Genomic DNA, 14828 nt, shown 5'->3' with positions numbered 1-14828 from the left:
AAAACAAAATGTAAAAAAATGAGCTTTTATGTCAAGGGTTTTATTAAATGGGATGTACTTGCATACCTTATTTAAAAAGTAGTGGTTACATTATAATTTACTTGCTGCAGTTTATCAAAAGGCATAATCATGTTTGCTTCTGCTATGGAAACATCAGCTGAACTTTGAAAAGTAACATGACTACAGAATTCAAAATCCTTTCATCACTTGAGAGCTCTACTAGTTCCCTTTAAAGGCTAGAATTTAGATGCCTCAAGTAGAATTCATGCTCTGATTTATTTCTCCAGTTGTTTAAATATTCTTTTACAAAGAAGAAAAGTACCTGTCAGCTGCTTCTGTATTTCTGTATTTCCAGTCCTCCTCAGAAGGCTCACACACTCCCGAATTCCATTCTGCCGACGGGTTTCTAACTTGTTTGTTGGGTTTCTGAAGACTAAGTTTCGAAGGGCTCCAGCTGAAGCCTGCTGCACATTTTCATCTGGGCTACGGAGAAGTTCAATGAGCTTGGAAATGCCACCAAGTCGGTAGACCTAACAAAGAAGACCGACATTCCTTATAAACACAACAGAGAAGTTCAATGAGCTTGGAAATGCCACCATCCTACAAATAATAGCAGCATTCACTGACTGTACAGCTGAGAGGAACATTGTACAGATTGTGGCATTCTGGAGTATTACTTGAGACCTAACATCTTTCCTTAGTTTGAAATAATATTTTATGTTGTTGTTGTTGTTGTTGTTAAAGTAATTTAAAAACAGGGTTTTTATTGCATAGCAACAGAGATTTTGGAGTATATGAAAACTACTACCTGAATCAAGGGCTGTTCTGTCTCACTGGCACTCAAATATCAGATTGATAATATTTGTAAACTATATTTTATTGTATCTTATTATAACTACAAAACAAATGTTTTATATGCATATGATATGCATTTGAATTAATTAAGATAACAATTTCTGCATTTACTAAGTCCTTAGGAAGTGTAAATTTGGATATTCAGACCCAAATGGTTTCCAGACAATAAGAAAATGATGTGCAATAATGTGACTCTGTGGCCATTCCAGGTCTATCCAAAGTATTTATAGCCACACCACTAGATTACCTCTTAATGTTGAATGGACAAGATTCCTCTTCCCAATCTGACCCTCAATTCTTTCTGTTGGAGCTACAGAAAAAATGAGTTCTGACATAATTCCACATATTGAAAATTCTGTCCATAAATCCACATAAACCTGAAGGATCATTGTGAGGAATAATTTACCTCCTGCTTGGCAGACTCATCTTGAAAACAGGTGTGCTGGAGGTAGTAAGCACCTGTGGCCTGATACTTCTCATCTGAGGCACACAGGAATTGAATGGCTTTCTGGATGGTCATGGCTCCATAATCCATCTCATCGTGGGTAATTCTAAATATGAAAAGATCACATTCATCAGTTGTATGAACTTTAAGAGTTTTTGATCTCTCAGCAGCTTTCAGTACCATTAAATATGAAACGGTCACCCAATCCTAGTTGGATGGCCAATTTGAGAAGTGTTTTCCTTGACTTACTGGGAACACAAATGTGCAGATCATGGCTTCAGGTGAAGGAAGAACAGGTGCCTGGTGTTTAAATTTCCTCAGAAGCCCACAGTTTTTTTCAGACTTATGCTCAGAACAGGTAAACTGTCCCATTACTTGTAGCCCAGTTGACTGATGCAAGCAGAAAATTCAGTTAGATCCAAACAGACTTTATATGAATTTATTTCTCCATCATGGCAACAGTGAATCAGTTTCAGCCATTGTTCCTACCCACCAGCCATCACTGGGAAGGGGTGCATAGATAATTTTTTGTGAGCAGTAACATACTGATAACCTTGATTGTTACAACATTTAGCATAGGAGGGCAGATCCAGTTTGTGAGAGACAGGGTACATAGAGTCCCATTATAGGACCTTGGAGATAGTGGTAACCAGGTCACACATAGGGTCCTTCCTCACAGCCGTATAACCCAGTATATCAAGACAGAAAATCCCACAATATCTGCTTTGAACTAGGTTATCTGAGTCCACACTGCCACATATTTCAGTTCAAAGCAGATAATGTGGGATTTTATTCAGCTGTGTGGAAGGGGCCCTAGATGGCTCTGCCTCACTCCAAAGTGGCAAGAGGAATCACAATGCAACTTTCAGCCAAATGAATTCCTGCATCTATCTTTACAGGAATACTGAGCAGGAAGACCAGGTGAATGGGTTTCCTTTGGCCAGCAGGAACACTGATGCATGGAATCAGAGTTGAGCTATGCGTAAAATCAAGACAACTGTAACCAATACATTTGTGGCCTTTTCATTTCCAACAAAATGTAATCAGAGCTCATTCTTCCTAAAAAATAATGCCCCATATTTAATCACTGGTCTTGGGATTTCATGCAGGAAGATAATTTCTGGGGCATTGTAATGGTCCTGCAAGATTCTGCTCTTTTTTCCCTTCATGCCATTCAACAGCTATTTGAAACCACTGGACGATGTCATCTTTAGATATTTGAAGTACTAGCACTCTGGTGATTATAGTTCTGTTTAATCCCCCAAATATAAGATATATCAGTATCCTGAACTTGTTTCTAAACTCAGTTAAGAATTGTATGGGGGCCTAAATAGGCTCAAGTTCTCAAAAGTTGGTGTTGCTGTCTATCCACTTAAGAGGTAATTGTTCTGCAGGAACTGGGCACCCTCAGGTGAGGTTCAACAGAAACAATGAGTACCCCCACATTTTACTAGAGATACAAAATGCTTTTATCAGTCAAAATGCCTTTTATCAGTATAGACAGAAAAGTCAACTCATTATAGCTGATTATAGATTATAGGGTAGCGAAAGCTGTATTTGTTTTATTTGTGCTCTGGCATTTTTTTTGTCAAAATGACTATAATGAATTGGTTTTCCTCACCAAATGACAGATGGTATATTGAGGTTTGACACCAAAGTTACAACATTATTTGCTTGCTGCTAGAGGTGTGCAATTTGGCACAAAAGCATGCAGTTTATGGGTACATTGTCAGCTGACCCCTCATTCTGTTTACCGGGATTTTACTTTAATGGGGAGGGGTTTTGCCGTTTTCATTCGGCAAAGATACAGCCCATTGGCTACAATGAGAGACTTTAAAGGCTCAATCCTCAGCCATTTTAAGCCTTATATGCATGAAACCTACCTCAGTTTTAGACCCCATTTAGAACTGCAGGCCTGCCAAGTTTTCAAAACAATTCAGTAATCTACTATTTTTAAAGAATTATTTTAAGTTTTAACCATAACATTTTGTTTATTTATTTTTTTTAAAAGACAAACCACAAGAGACCATTCTGGGAGTGTAGTCGCCGGTTGTGTCCATCCTCAGCCAATCAAGCATGGACACCACCAGGCTTTTTATTGGCTGAGAAATAGAGAGAGGAAAAAGGCTTCAACTCCCTTCATGCTCCAAGAGGAACTCAGAGACTATTCAGTGCCTGTCCTATGCAAGTGCTACTGGGAAAGAAAGTTTCCAGGGTCCTCTCTGTAGGAGGAGGGAACTTTCCAAGAAGAATTGGAGGATGCTGCTTCTGTCAGGAGAACATGACAGATCCCTGCCTCAGGTGTATTACAGACCTAACTCTTTTTGTCTGCAGAACTGATAAAACCTGGCTCTCTCAAGCTGTTTTGCTGGGCTTTTCGTTTCCCTCCTCCCCATTCTGTTTTCGGATATTATATAAAACAGCCCACCATAAACTACAAATCATTTTCATTCAAACTGATTCATGCCCAAGCCTACATTGCTGTAATTTTCCCAGGGTCCACTTACAGTATCAAGTAAACACTCTTGTGCAAATAATAATAATGCCCAATGTGCTGGTCTTTGCTGGTAAAACATTACATGTTGGATTATGTGGCTTGATCTTTGGCCTTCTATCCTATTTTTCCCCAAGTAAGATGATAACTCTTTATTGTCCAACTATAGGAATCATCAAAACCAAAAACCAAAGAAAATAAAACAAGTAGAAATTCCAGCCACTTCCCTACCAAGGAAATGCATTGTAACTATTAGAGCCTTAGATTATAACATGTACAGGATGTCAATCTCCAGAATAAGACGAAAATGTCCAATTCATTCCCCTTAGTGGACAATCCACTAAGCAAATGTTTAACCTGACCCTTCTTAAACCTAGTTTCATCTTTAATCTCTATTTTTGGACAAAATCCTCCTTTGACCTAATATGTGGATCCATTCACCTAGGCTAGATTGCAGTAAAAAAGTTCCACTTGAAAAGTCTTTTCAACCTAGTCCCATTAAACACAGCCACATCATTTCCAGTAAGTTGCTAGTTATACTGAAAGTCACACCCAGTTTAAGTTGAATGGAATAAGAATGTTTGTGTAATGAGGGTAATTAATTGCACAGATGGTAACTGTATAATTAAGCCAAGTGGAAGAGAATTTTTTTGCAGCCCTTCTATTTTTAAATGGCTGCAAGGGCACAAACCCAGTTGTTAGTCCCAGTTGGAGTACACTTGTGCATTCTGTTGAATAATGAAGCTTAAATAAGATCAATTGAGTGGATGAAATCTAAGTAAATTCCAACTTACCATGTTTCCACTGATTAAATTTAGTTGGAACTTGCTATTGAATGGTATAGTGCTTTGAGGGTTAGACTAAGGACCTTATCATATTAGCCTGATGAAGCATCCCACCTTGCCTGGCTTCACCGCAAAAATGAGGGGCAGCTGGGTAAATCCATCACCCTGCGCACTGCTCCCTCACAGCGCTTTCTGTGTCACATGGGGGAAGAGTTGCCCAGGCAGTGCAGAAATGTACTGGCTTCAATGGAGCCAGCACAACACAAGAAGCCTCCTGGGTTGAGCAGGAAGCATTGTACAATGCTTTCCCTCCAGTTGGAGGAGGGTCTCCACAGGAAGTTCCCTTATGTCATGGGATGGGCATCAAGCCCATTCATCCTCCAACTGGAGAGGAAGCATTGTAGGATGCTTCCAAATGTAAATGTGATGAGATAGTAAGACTCTGTAGATGAGGGTTCAATACCCCACTCAGTTGTGGAAACCTACTGGGTGACCTTGGGTAAATCACAGTCTCTCACTCTCATAGAAAGAAAAAGGCAATCCATTCTGAATAAATTATGCCAAGGAAACCTTCTGATAGGTTCACTGTGGAGTCAGCATTAGTCAGAAATAACTAGAAGGCACACAACAACAACAACAACAACAACAACAACAACAGCAACATGGTCAGAACTCATGGTAAGGTTGCCATAAACTACACTGACTTGAAAGCACATAACAACAACAAGAAATAAACTATCACAAAATCAAATCCTGTGAGGGACAGACCACCCATGTACTTATATATAATCTAGGGCAAGACATCGTAAAACGTTTCCACTGACAACTCCTTTCCACCCAAGACATTTTATGTGACCCTGAGTATATAGATGTAAAGTCAAACATTAATGGTAGTAATTTGTAAATCAACATCTGCAAGGCTTGCTAAACAAGTTGATTGTTCTTTTTGTGAAGTACAGTTGAGGCATTTTCTGCATAGTCCACTGTAAATGCTGCACTCTGTTGCTAACAGATTTGTGTAAATGGATGGCATTCAGAAACCTTTTACTGTTGCCAAATTTTTATGACAGCAACATAGAGCTCAGGGGACCCCATTTGGGATCAGAGCCACAGTTTAAGAAGACGTGATCTAGGGAATGCAGAGCCAATTATGACTTCATCACATTAACCTCCCCCCCCCCCCCTCCAATTTGTTTCTGTTTTGCGGAACGCCACTCGCCAGCCCTTCTTTCCTTATCACATGGGGATATTGGGAGAAGGTGCATTGGTACCCTGTCCCTTCCTCCATCAAATGGGGGAAAGAATGACATCACATGGGAGAAGTCCCCCAAAATGTGGGTAGCTCCATTTGAGCTACCCAAAACACAACTTACCTTCTGTAGTTGGTGAAGAAGCATCTTGTTATGTTTTCTCGATGCTTCAGCCATGAATGAAGCAGGGTCAAGCCAGCATCATATGATGGCACTCACAGGCCCCATCCCCCAAAAGTAGCAAGAGGTCAAAAGCCCTAAGTATGACAAAGTCCTTAATAATATTTTTATGGCGAAGCCTTGTCCTATAGCTGTTGCAACATAAAGTCACTGGGTACTGGAGCAAAATGCATTCATAACTGTTCCTGGCAAAAACAACAGCATATATGAATGAACCTAGAATAGCCACAATGTAATGCCCTTTTAAAATAATTATTTGTGTAGATTATACTCCTAGGAGTTTACAAAGGGCAACTCAGGGTGATTTAATCAGTGTGCATTAAATGACTTGGACTTGTTTCAGTCTCAATATGAAGAATAGATCAAATACTCCAAAGTTATACTTCCAGGATCCATATTCAGATGAGAATAAGAACACTCCTCATCTGTTATTTGTTAATACAGAAAGTACTAATCCTGTTCTGATTTGATTTTGACATTAATAAATCAGAAAATTTCAAAGGGAGAGTGGTTTGCTCTCAGACGTCGGAAATCCCTTCCTAGCAAAACAGGACTATCTCTCATCATTGCTTGCTCTCCCCTCATGAGGTGATGAGGATTTTTTTCTGTTCCAATAGACTTTGGGAATTGTCTATTTTACAATACTAGTGCCTTTTCTTGGTGTGCTAAACTACTTTTAACTTTCACTTTTAGTGGATATAATTGGCTTAAATTCTATAGATGGTGTAATGGCAATTTAAACATAACTTTTTGTATGTTTTATCTATACTGTACAGTAATACCCCATGTAGGAAATGTTCCCAGTCATACTGTAATTTGAAATCATAGATAGGACTGAATACCATTTGTTTACCTAACCTCCAGCTCAACATACCATAGTTTTGCATTAGAGGACCTAGAAATTCCTAGAAATACCATATCTCTTCTCTAAGAATCAGATCCTACAACACATTTTTATACTCATTTCTGGGGGAGGTAGCAGAATTATTATTGTGTTGTTGTTATGTTTATTAATACCCTGTTTTTTTTCTCCATAAAGAGACTTACAGCAGCTAGATTTGCCTGGAAGACCTAGCATTTTTTCCCTGCAAGTTGTAGGTAAGTGATCCAACAGATATAGTTCTATAGTTAGGAGGGTCTTACTGCAAATGTTTTCATTTCTAATTATTTTTATCATGTAGGTCAACCTGAGCCCCCATATAATTGTAATATAATATAAGTTTTATACTGATTATTAGATCTACAAAATAAAATTAACACCTATTCTATTTCTGCCTAGTTTAAATTGATTCAAGATGCCTGCTCTTTCAAAATATTTTTGTTATCAATAAGAAAAGCATCTATCATTCACAAAGTAACATCTTTATTTACTTTATGTCCACTCAACTAATTATGGTACATTTTTAATTAAAAGTTGGTATTATGGAGAGGTATTCACGTGGATATTGCTGAGTTTTATGCTTAAGCAGGATAATAGAAAAATAATATCAATGAACAATCTTCTAGAAAATGAAAATGACATTTCTACATGTGGTTACACTGATTTTCCTGCATGTTTTAGGGACGCTGTGGTCACTATTTCATCAAGAGCAGCAATTGATATTAATGAAGTATAGCAATGAAGTATAATGGACAACCAAAGTAAGAATTGTCATGCCATAGCATTTCCAATTTCTATGTTTTGTTGTGAAAGGTAGACAGTGAAGAAAGTTTAAACAAAAACAACCAACTCATTTGAAATGTGGTGCTTGAGAAAAATTTATGGATACCATGGATTGCTAAAAAGATATGACTCATAGAGCAAGCCTGAACTCTACTTAGACGCTAAGATGACCAAAGGAGACCATTGTACTTTGAACATATTACAAGAAGACATGACTCACTAGAAAAATAATACTTGGCATGGTAGAAGGCAGTAGGAAAAGAGGAAGACTGCATTTCAGAAGGATAGACTCAATCAAGGAAGTCATAGTCTTGACTACTCAAGACCTGAGCCCTGCTGTTGATGATATGGAAATCTCTCATTCACAAATTGGCAGCAACTAAGCAGTTGATAAACTCCCCAAAGTCCTCTTCCCAGCCTGCTATCTCCCCAAGCTTGAGTGACTGATGTGTGTGTGTGTCCTCTCCACCCTGTCTGATCCCTTTCCCAGCCTCTTACTCATTTGAGTTTGAGCGTCTGAGTGGCATTCCATTTTTTAACTATTTGTTCACCACTTTGAATTCCACCCATGGGAGAAAAGTGGGATATAAATAAATAAATAAATAAATAAATAATCCCTCTTCCTGTCCAGTCTGCTTGACTCCGCACACCCAAGTTTTAGTGACTTATGAGGGGAGTTTGTGTATGGCCCTAACCCTCACAAATGTGGAGAAACAACTATAAATAATACAATTAATATATAAAAGCAATATTAAATAAAATGTGGCATACATACCAGACCTTCAGAAATGGGACATGGCCAAAGTTCACTTTGGGAAGGGTTGATTGTGTTGATTTTGTATTTTTTTAACTTCAGTGTAAATATGTATGTGGGTAAACACATATTCAAATAGCTGAATGCTCTCAGGGCATATTTGAATAGCATATTCTAATATGTGGAGATCTGCATACATACATATATTGAATAAAAATGTGGATGCCCTTTGGAATTCTTCTCACCACAAAACTTACCCACCTCCCACTGATATTTATTTATTTATTTGAGAAATTTATATCCCGCCTTTCTCTGAGCACATACCCACGGCAGATATAACAGAATAAAAACATACAACATAAAGTTAAAACAACCTATTGAAACATAAATATTTGAAACAGCAAACACAATTAAAACCGTGTGAACATTAAAACCTAGATAAAAACCCAGAGCTTCCACTACCACTTATTTGGCGTAATTAAACACACTGATACATGTACTGTATGTTTTAAAAATGGTAACATCATGCTTATCAGACCTAGGTAACCACCTACCAACTATCCTGCCATCCAGCCATCACCACCTCAATTGTACCCTGATACAAATTCAGGGTACAGAACAAACATTGCAAAACACTGCAGAACAAACATTGTAAAATTCCCTCCTCCCCTATGTTTTCCAAGAAAGTAAATAATGAAATAGTTTTATAAAAAAATGCATTAAAGCTTAACAGAGGCACACCATGTGTTCCAGCATGACTGGGATTGAGGTATTTTGCAGATGTGAATTCATCCTAAATTAGCTGAGTTTGCCTAACTATCACAGAAAGGGCTAGAGCACTGAGTACAGTACATAGCATCACATTCAGGAAGATGGTACATCCACAGATAAACCATATTCTTTTCTCAACTGGTAATTCTTCAAATTTGGGCCCAATTTAACAGGCCCATAGTTACATACAGATCCATATTATAGAATGCACACCTTAGAACAAATAGATTTTCTGGACAGTCAGAATCATAGTGAACACACATCAAAACACTGTGCAAAAGATTCTAGAAAATGTATCTGTTGAAGTTTCTATAGTGATAAAAACAAAATTGCAGGATGACCAGAAATCACATTATCCTAATTTGTAGGAAGTGCATGTGATATTGCCACTGAATGGATTCTCTGTCCTCCAATTTTGAGCTTCATCCTGGTGCATATTCCACAGGGAGGTTGCAATGAGTATTGAAGTAAAGTTATTTCACCAAACTATTCCACACAAGGCACTAATATTGACACACCTTCTATCAATCCCTATAATACAAAGCTAATTCTATAACTAGACTCCACAGTAAGATCAACAATCAAGGCAATTACCCGAAAAAAGAGATATTTCCTGGTGATGACTTGGAATGCAATCCAATAATTGCATTTGCTCAGATATGCTGAAAACATTGCAGTTTGTAAAGTTATCAGCAGAGTTTATCTTATTTGTATCTTATTTGTGCCTTAAAGGCACTAGTTAACTGATCAGAACTTGTTATTCTCAGAACTAGGTGAGAAAAAGAAGAAGAAACCCCACTGCAACAAAACCTGAATGTGCGGTGCCAATTCCCACATGCTTTTTCAATTTTATATTAATTCAGCTGGTTGTGAATGTTTTTAATTAGCACTGTTGAAACAACAGTATATATCAACAGTGTCACACTCCACACTGATAGGAAGAGATCCTCCTCCCACTTGGATTTTAGAGTACCAATGGTCTTTACATATATGTGTTTTGAGTGCGTTGTACCCCATTTAGAGCTTTGAAGAAAGGCAGGTAACAATTATTTATATAATCATCATCATCATCATCGGTTAAAGCCTTCTATCAGAGTTCAATGCCTGTGGTAGGCATATATTTCCAAGCATTGCTTTACTTTTCATGTGAAGAAACACTTAAAATGAATGCCTGTATAAAACTAGAGGAGCCTTATATTACTAGTGAACTAATCTAATTCTGAGATGAATAATTTTATTTATTATAACACTTTAAAAATAATCAAGTTGATGAAATTGCAGCTCCACCATTGTGCAGAAATATGCAAATAATCATAGATCTAGAAATGAGACAACTTTCCAAACAGAACTAGTTCTTCTGGAAGGAAGACTCACTAATCACGCACAGTGTTTGAAGACGGACAACTCCCAAACTTAAACTTGTTCTACAAGATGAACCACCCTATCAGGAAGGGTGCTATAAAGGGGACCACCCCTGCAAGAAGTTTGGCAGAGAAGAGTGTTTCCCAGACAACAATTGTTCTTGGAATGACATTAAGGCAATTATTTTAAAAGAAGCTGGATATATAATAATGTTTTCTACGATAACTGGGTCTTTCTTAGGGAGCAGTTTGGAAGTATGTGTCTTCAGAAGGATGGCCAGTTTTATTTCCCAGAGGGATTTATTGCAGCACAGTTCTGTGGAACATTAATAGTGCACAGGTTCATTATAGTCTAAGTCAGGTGGTGGGCCTGGAAAACTGTACTGGCAGATTTTTGGCTTCTTTGGCATTCTAGAGGTCCATTGCCATGCATAACAGTCACCATTTTGCATGAAAAGCAGTGATACACTCTACTTCTGGACTTTTTTCTTTCTTTTAGGGTTTGCTATTTTAGAAGGTGTGACAGGGCTATTGTCAAATGCCCCAAGGACTGCACTTGGTGTTGAATGTTTCATGTAGTCCCTTCCCAAGTGCTGCATGCTGACCTACACAGTTCCCACCCCTGTCTAAGATTTCATGGCATGGAATAGAATCCATCTGATTAGCTGAATGAAGTGATATCCTAACTTAGCAGGTAGCTATACATATGGTTGCATAAACAGAGGATTGGCATGGAAACTTACTTTGAATTGGAAGGAGGCTGTCCGTAAATCACATCTGGTTTGCTAGCTACAGGCTGAGCATAGACCACATCTTGTTTATTAGTAGAAGTGTAAGAGGAAGTGCGGACTGGGATTCTCTTGCTTGTCCTTGTAGTAGTTGTAATTCCCTGGTTATTGCATGTAGTGCTGTAGAGGCTGTGGCGATTCAAACTGGCTTTGTGACTCACACGGCTTCCACTCTGGTTTCTCCTTAGTGTGCCCCGTGGAGGGTCATAGTAAAGATCGGGCTCACTCCGGCTACTCTTCATATTCTGTACAAAGCAGTAATCACTGCCAGGACTAGTAGGACTGCAGATCTTGTTGTAGTTCCTCCCAGCCCAGCTATCCATTTGGCTGTATGAACTGTAGCGCTTGTTCTCCGCGGGTTCCCTTTTGAGGGTCCCATTGTACATCTGACAGAGAGAAAGGACAGAGAAAAATCAGAAGAGGGAAGATGTTTTTGATTATATATATGTTCACTGTCCTTAACAGTGCAATAGATACTAAGAAACATTGGGTGTTGTCTCTAATAGAAATAAAGGTCAGCCCATATTCTCTGGTAGATATAGTGAATAAGTCATGTATGCTGGAGCGGTATCAACCAGAGACATATTGCTTCCCAAATATCAAGGGGGCCACAACTTTATCATGTAACTATTAATTATATGCAATTACTATAAAGAAAAATAACGAAATTTTGTTACTCTCTTTATAGTATAGTGCCCCCTAATTTTGTAATGACTTTTGAAATATTTTTTTATCAATCACACATGCCTAGAAACTATATTAAAATATAACATATATTCAGAAATAGGTTTCACTGCAGTCAGTGAGATTGAGTCTTAAGTACAGAACTGTGGTCTAGGAGATTTCATGCATCACTGGCACCTCAATGCCTGACTCCCTCCCACCCCATACTTCCATGCCTTCAGAAGTGCTGGAGACAAGTCTTTTAAATCTGATACATGACAGTAGCACTTCTAAACAAAAGCATACAGTATTTCTTAGGATTTATCTACTTGCAATCACTATCAACACGGCATATTATTATAAACTGAATTTCTTTTGACATTCCTTTGTCTCAGGAAAAGCTTTGATCAATCCACCCCATACACATAAGTCTTTTGGATGTCACTTACTCCAACTAGCTAGAAACCTACTGGCAACTGTCTCCTAGAGGAACTGTGGAATAACCTGTCAGAAGAGCTCCAGCAGCCAAATGAGCTGTCAGAATTCAAGACACAATTGAAAACCTATGGCAGACCTACCCAGTCAATTTAAACTATGAATTTTAACTTTACATTTTATTTGTACTGATGTCAATTTTTCTTCAATGTATTTTAATATATGAATTTTAATAGCATTCTACTTTAGCTATGTGTTTTAACCATGTTGTACCCTACCATTAGTGTTGTGGTTGTCATCATCATTGTTATAATATCTTTAAACGATGGAGTGTGACAGGTTTCCCTCTTGTCCACTGTGCTGTTTAATATTGTAGGAAGCCATTCAGTGAGGTCATCAGGACTTGGGGATTTAAATGATATTGATTTTATCCCATATGTTGATGTCACTAAGCTCTACTTCCTCAGCTGTTAGAATTGACTGCAGAGGTGCAGGTATTAGACCAATGGGTGGATGCTAAAATGTGTTGTCTGAAGCCTGATGAATCCCAATAAGATGATGATGGATCTGTGCTTCCTGGGTCTGGGAACTGAATCGCATACTTGACCTGGGTGCAGCTGCATTCTTCCTAGGGAGGCAGGTGTGTATTTTGAGAGTACTTCTATATCCACCCCTCTCACTGGAGGGCCAGATGGACCTTATCATTCAGAGTGCCTGGGGCTGGCATCAACTGCCACACCTGCTATGGCCTTTCCTGAACAGGAATAATTTAACCACAGTAATGCATGCACTGAATTAGGCTACCATGACCTCTGTGTGATGCTGACTTTAAGGAGTCATAAGCTGCAACTAGTGCAAAATGCATCAACAAATGAGTTCCACTGAAGATTCTACAGAAAATGTACATGGGGGATCAACACTGCCCCACTAAACAAGGACCAATCTAGCAAGGCATACACTGGATGAGCCCCAGGATGGGTCAGACAGGCACTCCCAAAGCCGTTATGGAGACTGACCCATTCCCCAATCACCTGGCCGATGTCACTGAAGGCAATAGCTCACATGTAGGACTCATCATTGTGAACAAAGAGAACTTGAGGGGACAGTAATTGCCATCCTATGTCCCAGGGCCACATGAGCCTGAGAAACGGGGTGGCAGGGAAAACAGTTGCAGATTGTTCTGTTTCAGAATCAGGCAAACTGCTCAGACAGATGCAAAATCAGGGGATAGTTTGAATTCTGAAGCATTTTCTTTCATACTTCTATCTTTAAAACTCATGGAGACACTTTGTAGGCAATACATCTTTGCTATTAAACTTCAGAAGATATGGTTACATACATATCACATCAAGGACGTCATCAGATGGCCCTTTGTAAAGTGGGCAAGAGTGGGTAAAATTGTGGAGCAGCATAGGGAACCTGTCTGGCTATGTTGCCTGCCATCAAAGTCTGTCCTCTGTCTTCCCACAATGTTTCCCTACTGTCCCCCACTTCCTTTTTGGCTCCTCTGCCTTTTTTTGAATGAGGAGACAGTGTACACACAACTCCTCTGGGTTTTACTGCCACAACGCTGCCAGCGTAGAGCCCCATGGAGCCCCAGTAGAAGTAGCCTGCATCATGTGATGGGCTCCGGGGAACTTCATGCTGGCAGTGCAGATAAGCAGGGAGAAGACACTTTTTTGCCTTCATCTGATGAGGTCGCAAGAGCTTTGCTGCTATTCCTGCCTCCAAAAAGCACGAGAGGGAAGATGAATTTATGGTATTATTTTACAATATTTAACTTGCAAAGCAGAATTTTTAGCATAAAATGATAAATGGTAATGGTAGCTCTTAAGCAACAACTATGTAAAATCTGGAAAAAGGGAGACACCAGACTTTAATAGTAAAAAAAAAAACTGACTAACATGAAGGACAGAAATTATAATAAAAAAATCATAAACTGCGTTTCATAACAAGCTTCTTTTTCACACAAAAGAAGCTAGGTTTTTTCCCACATCTTTTCAGGAGACATCTTCTATATCTCGCCCCACCCAAGCTGGGCTTGAACCAACTCGCTCCTAAGAACTCATTTAACAGAAGGTGCCTTCCCAAAGCTAATAGCATGGCACCTAAAGTTCTCAAGCTTCACTGGGAAAACGTGTCTCTAGCTCAAAAGAAATAAAAAGCGTTCTGTCAATCCAAAATGCAGGTCAAAAATAGTTTGATCATTGCTTCTTATAAACCGATCAAAAACAGCAGCACACACACATTTATACTTATAGATGTTTTTGGTTTGCTCTTCTTCCAAACATTTGATGCAGATAAGTGCATAAGAAAAAAGAAGCCTTATTTAAATAATATGTTAAGTTTGCAAAGGAAGCATAATAGCCAATTTTTGTTTGCAG

General features: G+C 38.7%; 1 protein-coding gene across 1 annotated transcript in view; it reads right to left on the bottom strand.

Moving 5' to 3' along the window:
* PKP1 (plakophilin 1) overlaps window positions 1–14828 on the bottom strand; it is a 49934-nt gene that overhangs the window by 13008 nt on the left and 22098 nt on the right. Inside the window, exons 3-5 of the mRNA XM_060772547.2 lie at window positions 11302–11732; window positions 1262–1406; window positions 323–530 (exon numbers count right to left, since the gene is read on the bottom strand). Coding sequence (XP_060628530.1) covers window positions 323–530; window positions 1262–1406; window positions 11302–11732 — 784 coding nt within the window. The remainder of the gene's footprint in view (window positions 1–322; window positions 531–1261; window positions 1407–11301; window positions 11733–14828) is intronic.

Source organism: Anolis sagrei, chromosome 4 (assembly GCF_037176765.1).
Source record: "Anolis sagrei isolate rAnoSag1 chromosome 4, rAnoSag1.mat, whole genome shotgun sequence".
Classification (NCBI taxonomy): domain Eukaryota; kingdom Metazoa; phylum Chordata; class Lepidosauria; order Squamata; family Dactyloidae; genus Anolis; species Anolis sagrei.
Note: the sequence above shows the minus strand (reverse complement) of the source record. Positions and strands in the feature narration are given on the sequence as shown.